This window comes from Peromyscus maniculatus, chromosome 16 (assembly GCF_049852395.1).
Source record: "Peromyscus maniculatus bairdii isolate BWxNUB_F1_BW_parent chromosome 16, HU_Pman_BW_mat_3.1, whole genome shotgun sequence".
Classification (NCBI taxonomy): domain Eukaryota; kingdom Metazoa; phylum Chordata; class Mammalia; order Rodentia; family Cricetidae; genus Peromyscus; species Peromyscus maniculatus.
The window spans coordinates 44521304-44543331 of NC_134867.1; the positions used below are offsets into that span (position 1 = coordinate 44521304).

Below are 22028 nucleotides of genomic sequence, written 5' to 3' on the forward strand. Positions count from 1 at the left end.
ATATACCTTCAGATGGAATAAAAGTCTGAAGGTCCAGAAGCAAGTTTAAAAGAGGAGCTGGGATACTGGGTGTAGAGCCAGAGAGAAGCTGGTACATGAACAAAGAAGCAATGTCTCGGAACTGAAATAGGGCCCTTTGTTCCCCCTCTGAGCGAATCTTTATTCATGCACCTAGTAACTGTGCACCTTTGTGACTACCCAGGATCCGTTCCTTCCCTTTGTGTCTAAAATTGTCCCCATTTCCTTTGTTTAAACATACAAAATTAAAAAGAAAAAAAAAAAAACTAAGAGAAGTGTTTCCCATGACAGACCCCTAAAATTGAGCCTCATCACTCCACCTTTGAGGTGAACTTGAAGTGGGAGTCCACTCTTGTCCTCACCCTTCACCTTTGACCCTGCTGCCATCTGGTTTTCACGCCTATTTCAATTTAAGTGGAATCCTTCTCCCTCGAGTCATGAATAGGCATTTTATGACAAGTCCATTTGGCTGTAATAGTTTTTTGTTATGAGACCTGTATATAATATTGTAAATGATGTCCATACAGAGTTTAAGGAATGATGGGAACATACTAATGTACTCACATTTGGTGTTACTAAAGTTTTTAGTTTTTGCTAATTTGGTGACTGTGGATGCTGTCTCTTTGAAGTGATAGTTGCAGTTCTCTGAGTTTTAATGAAGGTCAACAGCTATTCATATGTTAATTAAACATGTGGTTTCCTTTTGAACTGACCTTTTGTTGTTTTGCCCATGCCTCTATTGAACTGTCTTTTTTCTAATAATATATACTAATCCTTTGTTACATGTATTGCAGGTATTTTCTCCAGTTCATGGTCTGTCTTTTCTTCAAGAAGTTCTTTTTCCAAACTGCTTAATGTAAATTGTCTTTCAGTTTCTAGGATACATTCTAGTTTTCTAGGCCTTGATTTCTTCTGTGTCCTCACTTGGGATTTGGTTTTAATTTGGGATTATGACTGTAAATGAGTCTTTTTTTTTTTTTTTTTTTTTGTTTTTTTCAAGACAGGGTTTCTCTTGTGTAGCTTTGCGCCTTTCCTGGAACTCACTTGGTAGCCCAGGCTGGCCTCGAACTCACAGAGACCCGCCTGCCTCTGCCTCCCGAGTGCTGAGATTAAAGGCGTGCACCACCACAGCCCGGCTGTAAATGAGTCTTTTATCAATTATAGAAAATTACCTTGTTGCTGCTTCCTTGTTATAGCTATTGTGAAGTTTTTGTTACGTATATGTTATTCTTTTCCCTTTAGCTTTCTTCTCTTAATTCTTTCAGCTATCTTATCTCTGTTATGTTGTGTAACTCCATAAGGCCTGTCTTAGCCTCCAGGTGTTCCGTTGCTTAACACATCCATTGAGTCGACTTCAACTTTTATTTCTTATTTCTGGTATTGTTTGTTTTTAATTCTGCCTGACCATTTCTGGTAGTTTCTTATTACTGAGTTTATCTTTAAACATTTTAAATTAGATTTATTACCCCCCCCACACACACACACCCTGTATGCTGTATAATTCAAAAGGCTTTTACTGCCATCATGATGGCAGGAGTAGAAAATTTCATACTGAGAAACATTGTTTCGTGCTTCAAGCTGTTGGAATATATAAATTTATGTCCAGGCTGGAGAGATGAGTGCTGGAGAGATCACTCAGTGGGTGACACGCGTGCTCTCCAGACAGGAAAATTGAGTTCACAGCGCCCACAAGAAAGAGAGGTCACAATAGCACGAGTCTGGAGAGGTCAGACAGGTAGATACCAGCAGCTTACTGCCAGCCAGCCTAGCCAGTGGGGATGAACTTCAGGTTCAATGAGAGACCTTGTCTCAGAAAATAAGGTGGAAAGCAACAGAGGAAAACACCCAACATTGATCCCTGCTTCCATACATGACTGCATAGAGAAGCAGATATGTGCACAAAAAAAAAAAAAAAAAAGATTATCTGTGGTCTCTGTGTACAAAATATTTATTAAACGAAACTCTCTGTCTTTACCTGGATCCAATCCCTAGTACAGATATCATTGTAGGTAGGAGTTTCTAAGAATATGAAATCCAAAGTATATTATTTTTTAATGTAAAAATTGAATTTAGTATAGATGAGTGTACCAAAATCTTGACTGACACAGCTGAGAGATTTGGCACAAAGTTTTAGAAAGCACTTTGGGAAAATGTTTATATATATATATATATATGTATGTATATATATATGTATATATATATAGGAGTGGTTCCAGTTTGGGGAAACTTGTGTTTAGGAAATAATCACAAATATTGTAAGAGCTTTAAGCAGAATTCCATGAAGTATGTATGATGTAGTTTTTTTTTCTTTAATAAAGACAGAAAATATGTAAGTCCCTATAAATAACAGACACTGTGTGAAGTATTCTGGACACTGCTAGCTCTGGTCCTGTAGTTAATGCAAAATGCAGGAAGATCTTTCCATTCTCAAGTTTGCTGAGCATCATGGCATACATCTGTAATCCTAGTATTCAGGAAGTAGAGGCAAGAGGATCAAGAGTCCAAGGCCAACCTGGGCTACATGAGAACCTGTCTCAGAAATAGTGCTAGGGAAATACCTCATGTTAGAGTACTTGCCTAGCATGTATGGGGCCCAAATACTACACACATTTTGCTATAAATGAGAGATATAAAATTTCAAAGCACAAATTTTGTGTGTGTGTATGTAAATGTATCACAAATATACAAATAGATACTATGAAAATGGTAAGTGTCTTCACTGGTAGAAAATTATATAATTGTTCAAAAATTACAAAGTGCATTTTATAAGCTGAATAATTATACAAAAATGTAGGACTATCTTGAACCAGTCAGTGGTGGTGCACACCTTTAATCCCAGCACTTGGGAGGCAAAGCAGGCAGATGTCTGTGAGTTTGAGGTCAGCCTGGTCTACAGAGCGAGTTCCAGGACAGTCTGGGCTACACAGAGAAACCCTGTCTCAGAAAAAAACAATTTTGTATGTATTCATAAGCAACGAAGTGTTTGAATGTGTGTGGTATTTTTCCTTTTGATTGCTTTTCCCCTTTGTGTAAGTTGGGTTTTTTTAGTATTATAACAAATAAAGCCATTGAAAACAAAAAACAAAAACAAAAGGCACATGGAGTTCAAATGTTATTCAGAGAAAATAGCAGTGTCTTCAATGGCATGGTGTCTCCAGATTGGATTTTGAGTCATATTTTGTAGTTCTGATGAAACTGAGTTGCCTTCGCCTCCTGGAGCTTAACTGACTTGCTCTCGTCTCTATGCCTTGCAGCCTCTGTTCTGCTCCATGACTTCTTCTCTCATCACACACTCCATTTTTTTGTTGTTGTTTTGTTGTGGGGTTTTTTGTTTTTTGTTTGTTTGGTTGTTTGTTTTTGTTGTTGTTGTTTGATACAGGGTTTCTCTGTGTAGCTTTGTGCCTTTCCTGGAACTCACTCTGTAGCCCAGGCTGACCTTGAACTCACAGAGATCTGCCTGGCTCTGCCTCCCAGTGCTCACCACCCAGCCACACTCCATTCTTATCCTTAAGGTCGTAGCTTAAATGTCAGTGTTGTTCCTGGTAGCCATTGGGCCCTTGGTTTTAGGTTCATCTTCTTAGTCCTCCTTGTGTTTTCTGTGGCTTTCTTCTGGCTACCTGCTCATTTGCCTGTCTTCTCTTCTAGACTGTGGACTCGGGGAGGCTTGCTTTTCTTCATTCAGTTACTGTGCCACCAGAGATAATTTGATACCAAAAGAGCATTTACTGGATTGACTTGAATATTAAGGTAACAGTGGTCCTTAGAGGAGAACTATGACCACACAGTTAATCACAGAAATTGACAGACAACTAAAGCTTATGTAACTCTTGGCATTTACAATAATCTTTCTTTAGGGGCATTTGCTCTTGTAGCCATTTGTGGTCCTCTGTTGCTAGAACCAACACCTGAATGACAGGTGGAGAGGAGAAATGTTGAATGAAAAAGTTGTCAGTGATAAGTAATTAACAAAAAGGTAAGGACATAATCTGGGGAGAGACTTAAGTAGGAAGGAAATGAAGGTTAGGCTTTCTGCTCCTAACCCTGTAGTTCTAAGCTCCTCCCCTGTTTGGGGATGTTTGGAGATATTAGTACACTGTGTGAAGATGTGTTATTGTGGTTGGTGTAATAAAGAGCTGAACAACCCATAGCTAGGCAGGAGAGAATAGGCGTGACTTCCTGCTAGAGAGGACTCTGGGGAGAAGAAAGGTGGATTCGCCAGTGAGACACAGGGGTAGCGGGACATACAGTATGGAGATGAGGTAACCGGCCACGCAGAAGAATGTAGATTAAAAATATGGGTTGATTTAAGTTATAAGAGCTAGTTGGAAAGAAACCTAAGCTAAAGGCCAAGCTTTCGTCATTAATAAGTCTCCATGTCATTATTTGCAGACTGGCAGTCCCAATGAGCAAGTCTGACTACATTCCCCCTTTTCTTTAATAAAGCCAGAAAATATTTGAGTTCCCTCTAACAAAACTATATGATAACAATTTTTGACAGTGCCAGATTTGGTGCTGTAGGCTAAATTCAGAAAGATCTTTTTTTTTTTTTTTTTAAGTTCACTGTAACTGAAGTATAAACTTTCTAATTTGGCTTTTAAAGATTCCTCTAGGGGGTGGCATTGTAAAGCCATAGACCTTTAGTGACCATGAAAACATGTTCTTGAGACCTTGTTTGTTTATGTGATCACAGAAAGATTAAGTAGTTCCTCAGGAAGTTGTGAATACATATAACTGTTTCTGTCAGATATGATATAGCACATAAAAGCAGAAATGTTTAACTTAAATACCAAAAATGTTGGTTTTCTTTGCTAATGATGATAAAGTACCTGGAAATTAGCATTAAAGATACATTGCCTACTATTAATTTGTTCTTAATCACACAGAAAAAGGGATTTTTAGTTAGATAAGTTTAAACCAGTGGGAAGAATATTGTTATCTTTATGGTTTCAGAACTTAAATGATAAATTGGGGGCATGGTTTTGTCTGAATTTTTTATTATTATTATTATAGGCCAACTCAGGATACTGTACTGACATGACAGGTTAGCAGTAATACACAGAATGATCACTTTTTACTTTATGCATTAGAATCCCATTATTTTTGTTTGTGAAAGTATATGGACATCCATATTTTGTTTTATTAATATAGTCATTTGAATGCTCTTCTTTGGTTATATAGAACTCTTCAGAAAACAACAACAACAACAACAAAAAAGAACCTGTGATCTCTTGAATGGAGCTGTGCAACCAAATAGCACCCCTTACCTTTCACTTCCTTCTTTGCTAGCCCAGATAATTTAAGCCTCTTTGTTAAGCTTGCTTTTCAAAATAGTTACATTTGACTGCTCAAAGGTGAAAGCCCGAATCCTTTTTTAATAGAACAGTATTATATATAATAGTTCTCCATAGCATGTTTGCGAAGTTCCTGCCTTCACTCAAAAGCTTCATTTAGCTGTTAGGATTACTTTTGTTTTTTATCCTAAGCCTTAACAGGTGTTTTTGTTGTTTAGTTTTTTTGTTTGTTTGTTTTTTGGAGGGGAAGCTTTGTTTATTAAGACTCTGTTATTGTTTCCTTTTGGAAACAGTGCTGGAAATCATGGAAGGGCAAATCTTTGTTGTCAGGACTGTGCAGGGCATTTTAGAAAAGCATTGTTGTAAGTGGCAACAGTTCCCCCAGACACTGCATCAACAAATACAAATTTTTAGAGTAAAACTGATGTTGGGAAGATGGCTCAGTCATCAAGTGCTTATTACCATCAAACATGACCACCTGATTTTGATTCCAAACACCTATGTAAAAGTCAGACATGACACCATTCCTCTGTAATCCCCGCTCTCAGAATGCAGCAACAGGTTGTTCTCTGAAGCTGGTTGGCTAGCCAGTCTAGCTAATCAGCAAGTTCCAGGTTCAGTTAGAGACACTGGCTCTAAAGTGAGGAAGACACCCAGTATTGCCCTCTGGTGTTCATGTGCACATGCATTCACAATAACCCCACACCCATTTTTCCTGCTCCCTCTGGAAGCAGTACAGTATTGTTTTGTCACCTTTGAGAAACATTAGTCAGAATAATGGCATGTTTATGTTAGACAATTTGGAAAACATACGAAAGAATAAAGAATCACATGGCTTCCCACTTATACTAATTATAGGTAACATCTGCCTGAAGTAACTAAAATGTAAAGCTGTGTTCTGATTCACACCTGCTATCTTCTGTAGCTTGCCACCTTACCTTTTTAGGCTTCAGTTCTTTTGAGGGGAAAATGCTTGATTATGCCTATGATGATGATGATGATCCATGATATATCAAGGATTCCTACCAGATTAAGATTTTATAGTGAAATAGTCACTATGTGAAGAGAACAAATAATACATTTTTAACATGGTAGTCCAGTTGAGTAAAATGTGCATAAAGGAGACAATGGTAGTATAAAAGTGTCCAACATAAAGCTATTTTTAGCAGTGATTTTTATGATATGCTCAAAGGATAAATCTAGAATTTATCATTTAAGTCCTTTATGGTGGGCTGATAGAATGTTATATCACTGTGGAAATGATAGTTACATTTATTACAGAAAATACCTACAACATACTATAAAAAAGAAGTAAGTATGAAGAAATATATACTCTAGTATATATAATTTGTGGTTGCATATACATAGCACATATACAATGATGTGTACCTGTGTGCTGTGAGAGCTAGAGAGATTCAAGGTTAGGAGACTCCAGCCGGACTGTACCTAAGTAAAATCCTAACCTGTTATTTGGTTACATGACCTTGGACAAATTGCTTCACTTGTAAAATTTATTTTTAATGTTGTATGAATAGTGGGCTGTTGTGATGTTTGCATGCATCATGTAGTTGATGGTACCCACCCCATCACCTTTCCTTCCCTCTTCTCCCTCCTCCCCTTTCTCTTTCACAGTAGTCTCCTTTCCCCTTTAATGTTGTTTTTCTCATTTTCCCCCGGCTTCCACAGAGAAAATGTGCTATTTGCCCTTCTGAGTTGGCTTGCTTCACTGGCTTTCCATTTTTCTTTCAATGATATGATTTCCTTCTTTATGGATGGATAAAACTCCATTTTGTGTGTGTATGACACATTTTACCTACTTGTTGATGATACCTGTTCGTCATATAACTTGCCTATTGTGAATAGTGTCTAAATACACATATACAGGTATCTCTCTACTAAGCTGGTCTTATTGCTTGAGTGTGTAGTTGAGAATGGTGTAGGTAGATCACATGGTAGTTCTGGGTTTTGAGGAAGCTCCATCCTGATTTTTATGATGGTTATACTAATTTACATACCCACTCAACAATGTATGAATGTGCCTCTCATACATACCAGCATTTATTGATTTTTGTTTTAGCCATTCTGATTGGTTTAAGATGAAATCTCAATGTAGTTTGGATTTGCATTTCCATAATGGCTAAACATGCTGAAATTTTTTTTCATGTATTCATTGACTCGTGTTATTTTGAATAATACATATTTGTTCATTTATTTCTTAGATTATTATTTTGTTTTGTAGTAATAATCTGTATATCCTGAATATTAATTCCCTGGATATATAGATAGCAAAGATTATCTCATGTTCTGCAAAGTCCTGAAGACAGTATATTCTTGAGTCCTATATTTTTACTCAGACAACAATCTTAGCCTTTTAATTGGAGTAAATTGTTTGTTTAATGTGATTATTAATGTGCTTAAATTTAAGTTAATCTTTTTTTTTCTCCTTTTTTTTTCTTTTTTTTTGGGGGGGGTGTCCGTCACAAAGAATATAGCTCAAGTTACTCTTTTTGTTTGAATTAATACAATTTTTTCATTTATTTTACATCCCGACCACAGTTCCCTTCCCTCCTTTCCTCCAGTTCACTCTCTCTGCTTACCCTCCCCCCCACCCCCATCCACTCCTCCTCATGTTTCATAAAGGAGCAGGGTATCAACAAAGCATGGCATGTCAAGTTGAGTAAAACTGCGTATTAAGGCTGGGCCAGGCAACCCAGTATGAGGAATAGTTTCCCAAAAGCCAGCTCAGGCATTTAGGGGCAGGCTCTGATCCCACTGCTAGGAGTTCCTTAAATAGACCAAGCTGCACAACTGTCACACATATGTAGATGGCCTAGGTTGGTCCCATGCAGGCTCCCTAATTGTCAGTCCAGAATCTGTGAGCTCCTATGAGCCCAGGTTAGTTGGTTTTGTGGGTTCCCTTGTGCATTGATCCCCCTGGCTTGTACAGTCCTTCCTCCCTCTTGTCAACAGGATTCCCCACGCTTGGCCCAGTGCGTGGCTGTGGATCTTTCATTTGTTTCCACCAGTTACTGGATGAAAGCTCTCTAGTGATACTTAAGGTATTCACCAATCTGATTACAGGGGAAAGCCAGTTCAGACACCCTCTCCACTATTGCTAGGCATCTTAGCTGGGGTCATCCTTCTGGATTCCTGGCACCAGGTTTCTCCCTAACCCTGGAAATACTCCCACCCCTGCAGACTTGTCTTTCATTACTCTCCTGCTCTGTCTCACCCCCAACCTGCCTAACCAGATCCCTCATTTCCCATCCCCCCACCCCCACCTCTAGTTTACCCAGATCTCTTGTATTTCCCCTTCCCAGAGAAATCCATACTATGAGTGTTGTATTTGATTTTTCTGGTTTTTGTTTCCTTTTCTGCCTCTTTGGTAGATAATTGGAGTGTGTGTGTGTGTGTGTGTGTGTGTGTGTGTGTGTGTGTGTGTGTGTGTCTGTCTGTCTGTCTGTCTGTCTGTCTGTCTGAGTGTTTTTTTACCTGCATATTTGTCTGTGCACCATATGCATGCAGTCCCTGCAGAGGCCAGAAGAGGGCATTGATTCACTTGAAATGGGAATGACAGAGAATTGTGATCTTCCATGTAGGTGCTGGTCTAGAACCCAGATGCTCTGCAAGAACAGCTAGAGTGCTCTCGACCACTAAGCCATCTCCTAGTGCCCTCAAGAATTTGTTTTTGTGTATTTGTTTGTTTAAGGGTTCTGTCATTCTTCCAATGTTTCCAATGTGAGATTAATATTTCTCTAATTTATTATTGTTATTGTAAAGTTTGCATTAAGGCATCAAAATCTGCTGTCATAGATATAAAACTTTACACATGAAGTATTTATTGTTTTTTCCTGCCTTTTGCCTATAGTTGGTATGTATTGTGTTCGTATATAAGTCATATACCCTCTAATATATTTTTACTTTTTAATTATTCTGTTTTAAATTTTTATAAAATGAGAAACTAATCTCTCATATATTTGACCACATGAATATCATTTTCATAATTTTTCTTTCCTTTGTAGCCTAAGCTTTAAATCTGATGGTGTTGTCTTTTCTCTCTGAGAACTCTGTCATTTCTTCCTCAGTTTGATGCTGAGATTGTCTCAGCCTCTGCTGTGAGGAGATGGGCTTTTATCCTGGGCTTTCCTTTTGAAAGATGCATTTGCACTTGCTGTACACTGAACTTGACAGTTTGTTTTTTTCTTCACCTTGTTTTTTGACACCTTTTTGGCTAGCTCCTTTCATTTGGAAATCTGGTCACATGTAAGCTAGACGCTTGACATTTTCCTGGACCTCTAGAGGCTGGTTTTTAAGTTGTTTATTTTTCTTCTTTTCTTGAGATTGTTTTCCCCCAGGTTTATTTTGAGTGGTTTCTATGGCTATTTCTGAAGCTCACTAACCATTTCTTCTTCATCTTCTTCTTCTCCTCCTCCTCCTCCTCCTCCTTCTTCTTCTATGTTTATACTGTACTATTATTCATCAAGTGAATTTTTCACTTTGGATGATTATTTCTAGGTGTTACATTTGAGTTCCTTTAGGTACATTTTTCCTTTCTCTTTTTACCCAGTTTTCTGTAAATACTTTTATATTAATTAGTTTCCTGGTATTTGACTGTCATCTGATATTCACATCCTTTTATCATTGCTTGATCTGCTTGAATTGTTGGCTTATTGCTTTATGCATCACACTTTCACACCAACATGGTTAGTAACTTTTGCTTGGACATAGGACACTTTGAAAAGATTTAATCTGGACAGCATTCAAGGTATTAGTGGTTCTTTGGATCCCTTTGTGCTTTGTTCTTTGGTTTGTTTTCCGGTGTTGTTTGTCGCCATTATTACTTCTAGCTCTTTGGGGAGCGTGGATAAAATAGCCTTTGGAGAGTATGCTTAAAAGAGCCTTTCTCTAGGAACAGGTTAGTCTCACTGCTAAAGTATGGTTTGGGAGTCTACTGAATATCCTGCGTAAATAGCCAGGACTCTCCATGTTCTTTTTGGAACATGAATGTATTCTAGCACTGTGTGTATGCTTAGGAAGAGGTAGACACATAGCCCTTGTGCATTCTTTGGCCTTGTGGAGTTTTCCCATGCACATACCTGTAGTAGTGTTTGATCAAACTTCAGCTGTGTTTACCTGTGCAGATCAGTGGACTTCTTTCTCTTAGCTTCCTCCCAGTCATGACTCTAGCCTTCACCTTATAACTGCCTTGTTCTCCCTGAGGAGAGATAATAAGTAAAAACAAATAATAGATAAATAAATAAAATGATAAAAAAATAATTAAAAAAACTTTTATTTTCCTAATCAACCAGAGAACATATTGTCCTTGCTCGGAACTGTTGTCCTTCCCCTGAGTTTAGAGTGTGTTTCCATGCAGAATGCTGGGCTGATCTTAGGTGTTCCATGCTTGGGTCTTTTCTCTAGATATCATGGAGGAAACTTGCTTCATGTACTCTGTTCAAGATTTTTTCCTAAATTGCCTAAGAAGGCCTTGAAATCACTGTTTCAGAGGCCAGCCTTGGACCTGACAGTCCTCTTGCTCCAGCTTTAAAAGTATCATAGAGTACTGACCTGCTCCACCTGGCTCAGCTTATGGTTCATTTTAACAATCAGTTGTCATGTAGTGTCTGCTGTGTATCAACACAATACTAGTGTCCATAATGGAAGTGGGAGTATTGACTGACTTATAAATATTAAAAAACCTAGAGATACTGATTCGTAGGTCAATTTTCATTTCATCTTTTAGTAGGAAGTAAGAGTAATTTTTTCTTAAAGTAGTTGTATCATGACAGGAGCTCCAGAATGCTTGTTTGATAAAGGGTGAATGCATACCTTTTAGTAGACATTCATTTATTCTGCCTTCCTTGTTCCTTGTTTTGTTTTGATTTGATCTGTGGTCAACCTGTGTATAGTGGCAGGGGAGGAGATTGTTACTGTTATTTTACTTTGGAAAGTAGTAAAATATACCTGCTATAAAACTGTGCAGTGTAATTCAGTGTTTGACTCAGAAGTTGCTTCACAAAGGATAATACTGACCATATAGCAGGTATTTATAACATACTTAAAACAGTGTAGTATTTTCAGTTTTATCTTTTGAAATAAGTTTTACTTTTAAACATCAATGTATACATAGTATTTCAATGCTGTGCTCTTTTAATATAATAAAACCTCTGGTGTGTGTGTGTGTGTGTGTGTGTGTGTGTGTGTGTGTGTGTATGTGTGTGTGTAAAATTTTGTATTTACATGTTAGACATTTTTACATTTCTCTTGGATAAGCAAGATCTGTTAAAAACATTTATTTTCATAGTCTGTGGAACTTTGAATAATGCATACCTTCATGATTAGTGAATGTTTGTTTCCTGAATGCCTCACATTAAATTCAAGTTGGTTTGGAAAGTACTTAATCCTTTTACAAATATACCTCATTACTCATCATCAAATAATATTTATTCATAAAAACAAACAAAAAAAGACCATGAATTTGAAAAAGAGTTGGGGTGGAGGTGTACATGGAAGTGGGAAAATGGTGTAATTATATTATAATCTTAAAAAAATTAAAAACTATCCATTCCATTCCTAAAACAAATTCCAATATGAAATAAATATTTTCTTGTAGGTAACTTTAGCTACACATGCATTTGTTTAATAGATCTCAATAGACATTTGCTGTGTTACGTACTAATTTTCATCATATTTCTGTTTCTATAATGAATTGCTTGTCTCAGAAAGCTCTGTATGAAAGTGATCCTTTTTTTTCCATCCATATGACAAAAGGTATTTTCTAATTTTCATAAAGAGATTTAAGGTCTTATTTTTATTAGTATTAGAGAATGTATCTCCTATTACACTTTCCAAACTTGAAATTGTAAACCACATAACTGTTGTTTTATCACCAGCACTGTGGCTGCTCCTGAATCTACTGCTGTTTCAGCCAGTAGCTGCAGCTCCGCAGCTATTGGCTGGCTTCTCAGGCAGTAGCTGGGCAGGGCTTCTATCCCTGCTGCCTCCACCAAATGTAGTTTTTAACTAAATCTCTATCATTCTGTTTACCAGTAAAGACTCAGGAGTCAGAGGCTGGGGTGAAAACCTGTTAGCTCAGAGAAGTTGAGGAGCAGCTATCTGACCTTCCCTCTTTGCTGGTGTCTCAGAAAGAGAGCATCTCTTCTATCTCCAAACCAAAAAGGACCTCCCTACTACTTCCTGTGCATCTCTCTATCTGTTTTCTGGACTCCCAATGACTCTTTATGATTACTTTCTGTCAGCTAGTTGCTGGTTCCACTTCCTGACCCAAGGTTGATTTTATTTAATTAATGCAAATGCAAACTCTGGGATCACAGTGTAATCATAATCTCCCAACACATAACCAATACATAAATGTCAAATCAGAATCTGAGAAGATCTAATTCTTGTTAAGGATCTTATTATATAATAATGTCTTTCTAATATAGAGTAATTTATATACAAATGAAGGAGACAGAATTTAGGTCATGCCCATGAACATTATTACACTGTATTTCAAGTGTTTCTGAAGAATGAGGATGATAGTGGTTGTGGCTACACTGAAGTGTAAACAATTTTACCTTTGCTTCAGAGAAAATAGATATACATTTATCTATACATTGTAAACAGCAGAAGCTGAAGAAACTCATAAGGGGCTAAAATGTTTTACATGACAAGAAATCACATATGGTAGCAAGAAAGTGCTGGTTTAATTTTCCAGTAGTTGCTCTGAGGCTGTTATAGAAGACAAAGTAAGTCTAGCAATCAACCTCACTCCTTCTCTACCTGGGCTTTTAACTATGTCAAATAGCCACTTGTCCCCCAAGTTGGTCTTCTAAATAGCTAACTGTTCTTGAATGGTAGACCTAAGATAATGTCCACTGTCCATTACTGTGAGAGAAGATAAGAAAAGGCAAACAGAAATGTGTCTTGCCTCACATTATCATGTTGTATTGCCCAGTGTTTCCATAGTGATCAGTTAATTAATGTGTGCTAATTTTTGTGTATACTTGTAGATAGACTTGTTGTAAAGAGATTGAAGTATGTTTAAAATAAAACTTGGCATTTTGGGAAAATACATATTAAGTTTATTTGAGACTAATAATTGTATTCATAATTATGACAGTTTGCCAGCAGTCTGTGCTGCTTAGATGCAGACATAGAGAAAAAGGGTAGTTAAATTTATATCTGAGGGCTATAATAAAACGACTTACAGGTAGAAGTACAGTCACATAGAATAATATATTATAGACAGTAGATCTGAGTTACTGTTCTATTGCTGTGAAGAGATACTACGACAAAGCAACTTAGAAAGCATTTAATTGAGAGCTTACTTAACAGTTTCAGAAGGTAAATCCATGAACACCAGCATGGTGGTGGGGGGGGTCAGAAGGGGGTGCAGCAGACATGTAAGCATGGTGATGAAGTAGTAGCTGAGAGCTTACATCTTATTAGCAAGTTGGAGGCAGAGAGAAAAATTGGGAATGGTGTTAGCTTTTGAAACCTTAAAGCCTGCCCCCGGTGACATACTTTCTCCAACAAGGCCACAACTTCTCCAACAACGTTACACCTCTTCATCCTTCCCAAACAGTCCACCAACTGAGAACCACATATTAAAATACTTTAGCCTATGGAAACATTCTCATTCAAACCACAACAGACATGGTGATACAGCTAGCTGTCTAGCCCCAGCAGTTGGGAGGCTGAAACATAGCAGATACTTGCAAGCATAAAGCTAGCATTAGGCTACATAGTGAGTCCCAGGCCAGCCTGAGATTCATAGCAATACTCTTATCTCAAAAAGCAAAAAGAAAATACATTGTAAAATAAATCTGGTTATAGGGATAGCTGAAAGATGACATTATAATTTATGACCTAGAAGCTTGGAGTTGTGCATATGGTTAAATGTTAGAAGAACAGACTGTTGCATTCACAGAGTTAGTGCTTAATCGACTTACTTCCGCTGTACATTAGCTTGCACTGGTGATTCATTTGTAGAATGGCAGTGTGTGAGCAGAACACATAACATTATAGAGGTCAGTAAACTTGTCACTTTATTTACATTAGATTTAGATTCGCTTGCTTATTGCCGAAAATCCAAACTAATAATCCAGGATTTGCTCCCCTGTTTAAAAGAAAGGCTTGTTAGCAGTACACATGTCAGTGAACATCTCTCTGAAATTACAGGACCCCAAGCGCATGGAGTTTCAGAGCTAGCAACCAGCACACCACAAAGGTTGCATATAGTCCAAGGTGAATTCTAGAGTTGAGTTACTGAGTAGCAGTGTTCTAGATGGCAAGGACGAGATGAAGAAGGTGAGATCTTTCCCTGCCACTGATGGTTGTAAGGAGACTTTACTAAAGTCTCTCCCAGCAGTTTCTGGTTCTGCAAAGTTAGTGTTAGTTATTATGCAAGGCCATTCTTTGGTTTTGAATGTTGCAAAAATGTAATCTTTGTACACATATCTGGATAGCAAAAAGATGGAAAACAGGCATATGAGAAGGCCCCTAGCATTCGCTGCTACAGTACTATTCATGTAACCAAGAGAGTTTCAGAAGTATGAGAGATAGACAAGGAAAGACCCTGAGATCCACAGGCCATTGCAGGTACTATGACATTGGGTGGCAGAGGACACGAGCAGCCTGAGAGCATTGGGAAGATGCTGGAAAACCGTTACAGTTAGATAACAGCAGAACTCATCAAGGTGACTTGTAAATCCCAAGATAGGTGGGCTGTGAGGAAATCAAACAAAAGATTCCCTGAGGACTGCAGTCCTGACCTCCTGAAGTGAGGGCAGGTTTGGGTTAGGACACAGCAGGAAGGGAACACTGGGTAGGTGCTGCTTATGAAGCAGCATGTGGAGAAGAGCTTGTCTAGATGGGGGCAGGAAATATTTGATAGCTGAAAGAATTGGAGTTCAGTTTGATGCTTTTTTCCTCTGTCCTTGTGAACTAAAACTATGTGTTGAACACCAATCTCCAATATATTAAGTCTATAATTTATTAACTACATATTGTTGTGCTAATTTTATGTAAACTATATAAAGGTAGATATTTTAGAAGATTGAGATTAAAATGTCATTAGATATGCTTATATTATCTTCCACAGTCCATCCAGCTGTTTTGCTGACCCATGCTCACGTTCGTATGAAATGCTTCCATTTTAGTATAGCTGAGGGTGGTGACTGTTGGGAGAGGTGTGAGCAGCCTGGTGTGGGCCCTTGCGTGGAACCGCTTTCTTCCCTTTCGGAAGCCTTCCTCTTAAAAATAAGAGCAAGAATACTTAATGTACTTTGGGAAAGCTTGGAAATAATGTAAAACACAGACTAAATTTAAGAGACAAAAAAACAGATGTCATTTGAAGATATTATCATGTAATATTTACCTTGGCATTTCATTCAAGATTTCAACAAAGTCAAATAGGCAGAAAGTATACAAAGTAAAGTATATTTAAAAAAAAAAATCACAAAACACTAGAAAAAGAAAAGATGATGTGTTAAGTGATTTTTAAGTATGTTACTTGAAGATGGGATACAAGACATACAAGACAGAGTTAAATCTGGAAAATTAAGCCATAAGAAAACCAGAATAATCATCTAGGTGAATTTTGAGTGTTTATAGATAAAAATTTCCCATGCCTGCTGGGCGGTGGTGGCGCACGCCTTTAATCCCAGCACTCGGGAGGCAGAGCCAGGCGGATCTCTGTGAGTTCAAGGCCAGCCTGGGCTACCAAGTGAGCTCCAGGAAAGGCGCAAAGCTACACAGAGAAACCCTGTCTCGAAAAACCAAAAAAAAAAAAAAAAAAAAAAATTTCCCATGCTTAGGTTCATTTGGTGGGGAAATGTCAACAAATATAAGTATTTTTCACTTCTATTTTGAAACATTCCAAAAATTTAAAAGTGCCCATAGTATTTGTAGCTAACATATTTCTATCTGAAGAGCTTGTGTCATAGACTTTTAAGAAGAAATGTAAGCAAACCCTGGAAGAAGATATGGACTAGCTCATCAAAGAAGTGGTCATAATTCTTTCAAGTTCATCCTGGATAAAGTCCTGGACAAGTTTCTAAAGAATACGGCTGATTCAGGGGGAGGGAATATTGGGTCTTTGGGTGAGAAAGAATTCTGTCTATCTGATCTCAAGTAAAGAACTATATAGACTGGGATTATAGTTCATTGACACCATGTTCATCTAACATGATATCTTGGTTTTAGTCTCAAACACTTCCTCCCCACCCTGAAGAAAAACCAAAAACAATAGTTCTTTAAGCCAGTTTGTTACAAAGAAAATCAGTTTAGTAGAAGATTTTAATTTTGATAGCGGTCCTAATTCATAAAGTAGAGTACCAAGATACCTAGGAAATTGTAATGTCTTTAGGAAATGCAGTGAGATGCCACTTTCAGTCCCCAGATTGACACAGGTTAATGTTTAATATCAGCTTTTGTGAAATCCAAGCTATTGCATAGATTATAAGTGCAGAAGTAACTGTATAATGATACTTGGTTTTAAAGCATACCTTAAAATAGCTCTCCAAGTGAAAATGGCACTAGGAAATGATACCTCTCGGTTTCCCAACCCAGCTTGTAAATATGTCCACTAGGAGGTGCCACAAGAACAAGTATAACGGTGAAATTTGAGAATTACCCCAGTGCGCCTTTGCTAGAAGAACCCATGTGTACTGGGAAACTCCAGTGCTGCCCTTTCCAGGACCTGCCGAGTTTCAGAAGGGAATTACAGACATGTGTGTATGTTCATTCTGTCAAGTCACCACCGTAAACATTTCTAGTCCTCAGCATTGGAAAACTGGGGAGCTAGGGTGTGTGTTAGAGGGCTCTTCAGCTTTGGCCTTATCTCAGATGTTTTATTAGTTTTTGAAGAGGTTTATTTATTTAAAGGAAGCGTGTCTATTGAAATGCCTGGAGCAGTTCTCCCTATAATCTTCATCTCAAGCCCATGTTGGCACCATCCTAGCCCGAGTTGTCTCTCAGCACCACTAAGCTGGCACTTGTTGGGCACTCTTTACATGGGGTTGTATTTTGTCTTGTCTTGTCTTGTCTTTTAATGCTTGTCTCATCGGTTAAATTGTACATCCTTTGACAACAAAGGGCCTACCTAGGTTTTGATTTGTTTTTAACATGTCAGCAAAAGAAGGTCTTACTTGTAAAAATGTGCTAGCGTGGTGGCTCTCTTGCATTGTTTAAGTGAGATTTTTGTGGTTTTTATAAATAAAATCCATAATAAATCTAATTTGTATAAATTTATATAAATTCTTAATTTCTTACTAGGTAAAATATTTTAAATATTCAGTCACTTAAAAGAAAAATTTAAAGTATAAAAGGTCATCTGCTTCCCAGCTCATAAGATGATGCTTAAAAAGCCAGGAAGTTAGACCAAAGGTGAAGCCTAGAGCCAAGACAGCAGTGGTAGAACATTTCATCAGGGTCAGCATAAGACAGAAACTCAGGAATGGGAAACCTTGTCTTGTTTAGAGAATTGACAGATGTTCCTCAACTTTCTGGGTGTTCTAGAAAAGACATGGTAGGAGAAGACATGCTCAGCTGTTAAGTCCAAGGTTGTGAAGAATAAGACTGTTCACAAACCACTCGATGGGAACAAGAATAGTGCTTCCTTAGTTTGTATCTTAGCAGAATGATGAGGAGATGTTCTACTCAAGATACGATGTAAAAGCTCTTGAGCCTCAGGGGAAAGACCTACAATGAGCACACACACCTGGTGTCTAGTCAGCAGTGCTTACCTCAAGAGCAGCAACCGTGGAAGCCTGTACATAAGGCCAATGAGATCAACGTCATGGAAAAAGGAAAATACCAGATTATAGAACAGCTAAGGTTGATTAGACCCCCCGCTCCAGGTCTGCATGCCTTTCAGTTTCATCCTAACAAGTGGAATTTATCTTCACAAATGGGTGCTATAAAGTTCTTAACCATGAACGTAGTTAAATAACTGATGGGCATTTTTTAAATGTATAGAAATTTAAAACCAACATATTTTTCTTTTCTGTGTAGGTCGTTTATATGCTATGCAAACTGGAATGAAGATTGATAGTAAAACTCCCGAGTGTCGTAAATTTTTATCAAAGCTAATGGACCAGTTAGAAGCGGTAAGTTAACCACCATTAACTTACTATCTGACTGTTTTATATGGCATTTCATTTTGTGTGTTTGTACCTGTGCTTTCGGTCATTTCAGTTCTTCCCCTAGCCACACTTAGCAATGTCATTACACCTGAAGAAAAAGGAGGAGTCTTAAAAACCCACACTTCAGCCAGGGGAGTTTCAAGTGTAAAGTAGGCTCTGTTATTGTTGCATCCTTTACAGCTGTAGGCTTACTTTCTGTCTGTTTAGGTATTTGTTAATTGCATCGCTTGCATTATTTGTCTTAAAAAACCAAAAGTAATACATACCGAAGTAAACAATTTATGTTATCCCAGAACCTTTTAAGGTTTTTATTGTTTTGCTTTATTATTCCAGAGTTACTATTCAGATCAAAGGACCAGTCCACCGTAGAACTTAGAGCCTAGTTGTAATTGGCAACCATAGATAAAGTGTCCTCTGTGACTTCTTGTCCCTGTCTACTGACCCAAAGTCCCCGGTTTCTAATGTTGCTTTCATGGATATAAGATGAACTATAGTGCCATTGCATGAGATGCCGCTGGGGAAGATGGACAGTGCCTTTCACACATCGCAGTGAACTTGGAAAGTCTTACCTTTCACTGACATACAGATTTATGGTCTTTCACATTGGTAATAACAGCTAAGGTAAAGCTTCAGACTGAGCAGAACTCAGTTCTTTGCAATGTGTACAATCACAAACAGTGAGGTAAGTTCATTCACATGAGTGCTTATCTCTATAATACAGTGTTTGCATTAGACTTTAAAGCATTCTAAATGTCTTGATTTTATCAGATATTTTTGCATGAACATAAGATGAAGTGACATTTTCACTAATTTTTTAGGATTAAATCTGCTTTTACAAATCAGTTTGCAGGTTAAACACAGTAAATTGTGTTATATGGGGATTTGAGTGGTTAGAATAAGGCTAGGAAAATTACCTTAAATGTCGACATTACATACATCTCTTCTAGAGATTAAATTATTCTGTTTTAATTTTTAGAGTTTTTACTTGAGCTGACTTTTTAGGCAATCCTGAGATATTTTTTGCATGTGTGCGTGTTTGTCTGAATGTATACAAGTGTTCCCCACATGTTCAGTACCTGCAGAAGCCAGCAGAGGCCATCAGATTTTCCCTGGTACTTGAATGACAGGATTTTTGTAAACCACTATGTGGGTGCTGAACACTGAACCCATGTCCTCTGCAAGTGCTCCTGAGCTCTTTCCAGCCAGCCTCTAGTAAAAGCAATTATAGTTGCCTAAATATGATGCTCCTGAAAATTATTTTCAGTTAATGGTCCTAGACAAGCAAAACAGGAACTGCTTTGGTTTTAAAATATTTCAAGTTACTGTATGTGTAGTGGAGGGATATGCAAACTGAAAATCTGCATAGTTGTAAGTTGTGTTGACTTGGGCTATATGTGTCTAAGTTTGAAATAATCTGGAAATGAATTTATCACTTTACACCTCTCATAGTTTAGTGTGAGCTCTCCTTTAAACTGTGTTCTAGAGGCACTATTTTAGGACACAGTGATGCTTCTAGTCTTATTCTTTTATATTTGATGCAAACTGAATAGGTCAAAGTTAAATTTTAAATTATGTGCTTGAGAAATTTCTAGTTCCATTTTAGGGTAGTTGTTAGTGGCTGGGTAATATTTAGCAGGATTTGGTTCTTCAACACTTGGTAATGTTATCTTTTATTTTGGGTTGTTTTCATCCATAAAGCTCCATTATACCTCTACATTTTCATCCCTATGAAAGAGTCGGGGGGCTTTTGTTTGAATACAAACAAATGGCTGGGGTAGAGCCATTTTAGAAGATTTGCTGTTGCAGTTTTTATTGAAATGAATGTAGTTTACTTAAAGTAATTATTAGATTACTTGTGCTTTAGCAGACCCTTCTGAGAATACAGAATCATGAGCTATGTGTCTGATTTTATTTTAGCTTAAGAAACAGTTGGGGGATAATGAAGCTGTTACTCAAGAAATAGTTGGTTGTGCCCATTTGGAAAATTATGCTTTGAAAATGTTCTTGTATGCAGACAATGAAGATCGAGCTGGACGATTTCACAAGTAAGTGAGGAAGGAAAATAAAAACTTTTAAAGCCTGGCTTCTTTCTGACCAGAATTACCTAGTGTCCATTTGAATACTTTCTGACCACCTGAGTAATGGTTTATATATTTTGGAATTGTAATCCACAGTGATTTCTTGGTTACAAATATGAGCTTTTCTATTTGAAGAGAGTAGCTTTAGAAATGATTTATGTCCAACTCATTTCTCAGTAAATTTATCCCAATTAGCCAGTCTTTACATTTAGTAAAAATCTGAGTTGATTTTAGTCAAAACAAATTTGTTCTGATGGTGTCAATTTTAAAAGGATACCAGCCAAGCTGGGTGTGGTGGCACAGAGTTATTTCGAGATAAGAAAACATTCAAGGCCAACAGAGGCTACATGCAAGACACTGTCTCAAAAAACAAATGATACAAAAACAAGGAAGAATACCAGCCAGTAGAGGACTGATCGGTCATTATTATAGTATTTAAAACCACGGGATGTAGTGTTCTTTGATAAAGATCCAGGTAGTAGTTAGCATTGCTAAACCAAACTCCGTGATAAAACCTTGTAGCATTTACTTACAGTTTCTTCTGATGACGCTAGCAATGGACTCCCATTTGTGTTCTTGGAATAGATTTTATTTCAAGCATTAATTTCAGTGTTTTTAAACGTTTTTTTTCTTATAAGTACATGACTACATTTCAATGTTTGTTTGTTTGTTTGTTTAATTCAATCCCCTTTTCTCTTCCAGAAACATGATCAAGTCCTTCTACACTGCAAGCCTCTTAATAGATGTCATAACAGTGTTTGGTGAGCTGACAGATGAAGTGAGTGTGTACCTTACTGTCTCACAGCTGAAGATGAATAATGGTGCTTTTTATTAGGTTTCTATTGCATTATTTACTCAGACCATGTCTGTCCAAAGTATAATGGAAGCAAAAATGATAATTTTTTTTCTGGCTACATTTTTTGAAAGTCAAATGAAACAACACTTTACACACAGGATAGCAATGCTTTGGAAGATATTTGATTTCTCATTTAAAAAAAAGAAAAGATAAAGAAGCTAGAAAGTTATGTGATTGTAAATACAAGTGCTTAATAAAGAAGAATAGGGGGGAAAAGCAGAAATAAAAAGTTGTTTATCAGAATCCTGTTGATAACAATATTCACTTGAAAAAGATGAAGATGGGGCAGGGAGACAGCTCAGCAGTTAGGAGCACTAGAAAAAGACATTCATGTCAGAGACTAAGTCGCCAAAAGCCAAGGAGCAATGGCAAGCCAAGTAAGCTTTTAGAACATATTATTGTCTCATATTACATGAGACATTTCATAGTGGTCAGGAGTCAGGTCATGAAGAAAATGGTACATTTTCAAATGTCAGTATACCCCATAACAAGATTTTCAAATATGAAATACTTAGCACAAAATCTTTAAAAATTTATAATTATAGTTAGAGATTTTAAAGAACTACTCAGTCACTGATGAAAAAAAAGAAAAATCACAAAAAAAACCAGTAGCTTTAACATTCAGTAAAATTAACCA

At 37.3% G+C, this 22028-nt stretch overlaps 1 protein-coding gene across 6 annotated transcripts in view; it reads left to right on the top strand.

Annotated features, from left to right (window-relative positions):
• Positions 1 to 22028, top strand: part of Vta1 (vesicle trafficking 1) — a 56878-nt gene that overhangs the window by 1335 nt on the left and 33515 nt on the right. For 4 of the 6 annotated variants that reach the window (XM_006976667.4, XM_076552711.1, XM_076552710.1 and 1 more), the window contains 3 exons: positions 18327 to 18421; positions 20375 to 20502; positions 21238 to 21313. In XM_006976667.4, the coding sequence (XP_006976729.1) occupies positions 18327 to 18421; positions 20375 to 20502; positions 21238 to 21313 (299 nt within the window). Of the gene's footprint in view, positions 1 to 3663; positions 3766 to 18326; positions 18422 to 20374; positions 20503 to 21237; positions 21314 to 22028 lie in introns of all 6 variants that reach the window. The other 2 variants (XM_015995579.3, XM_076552709.1) reach the window with 1 other exon arrangement.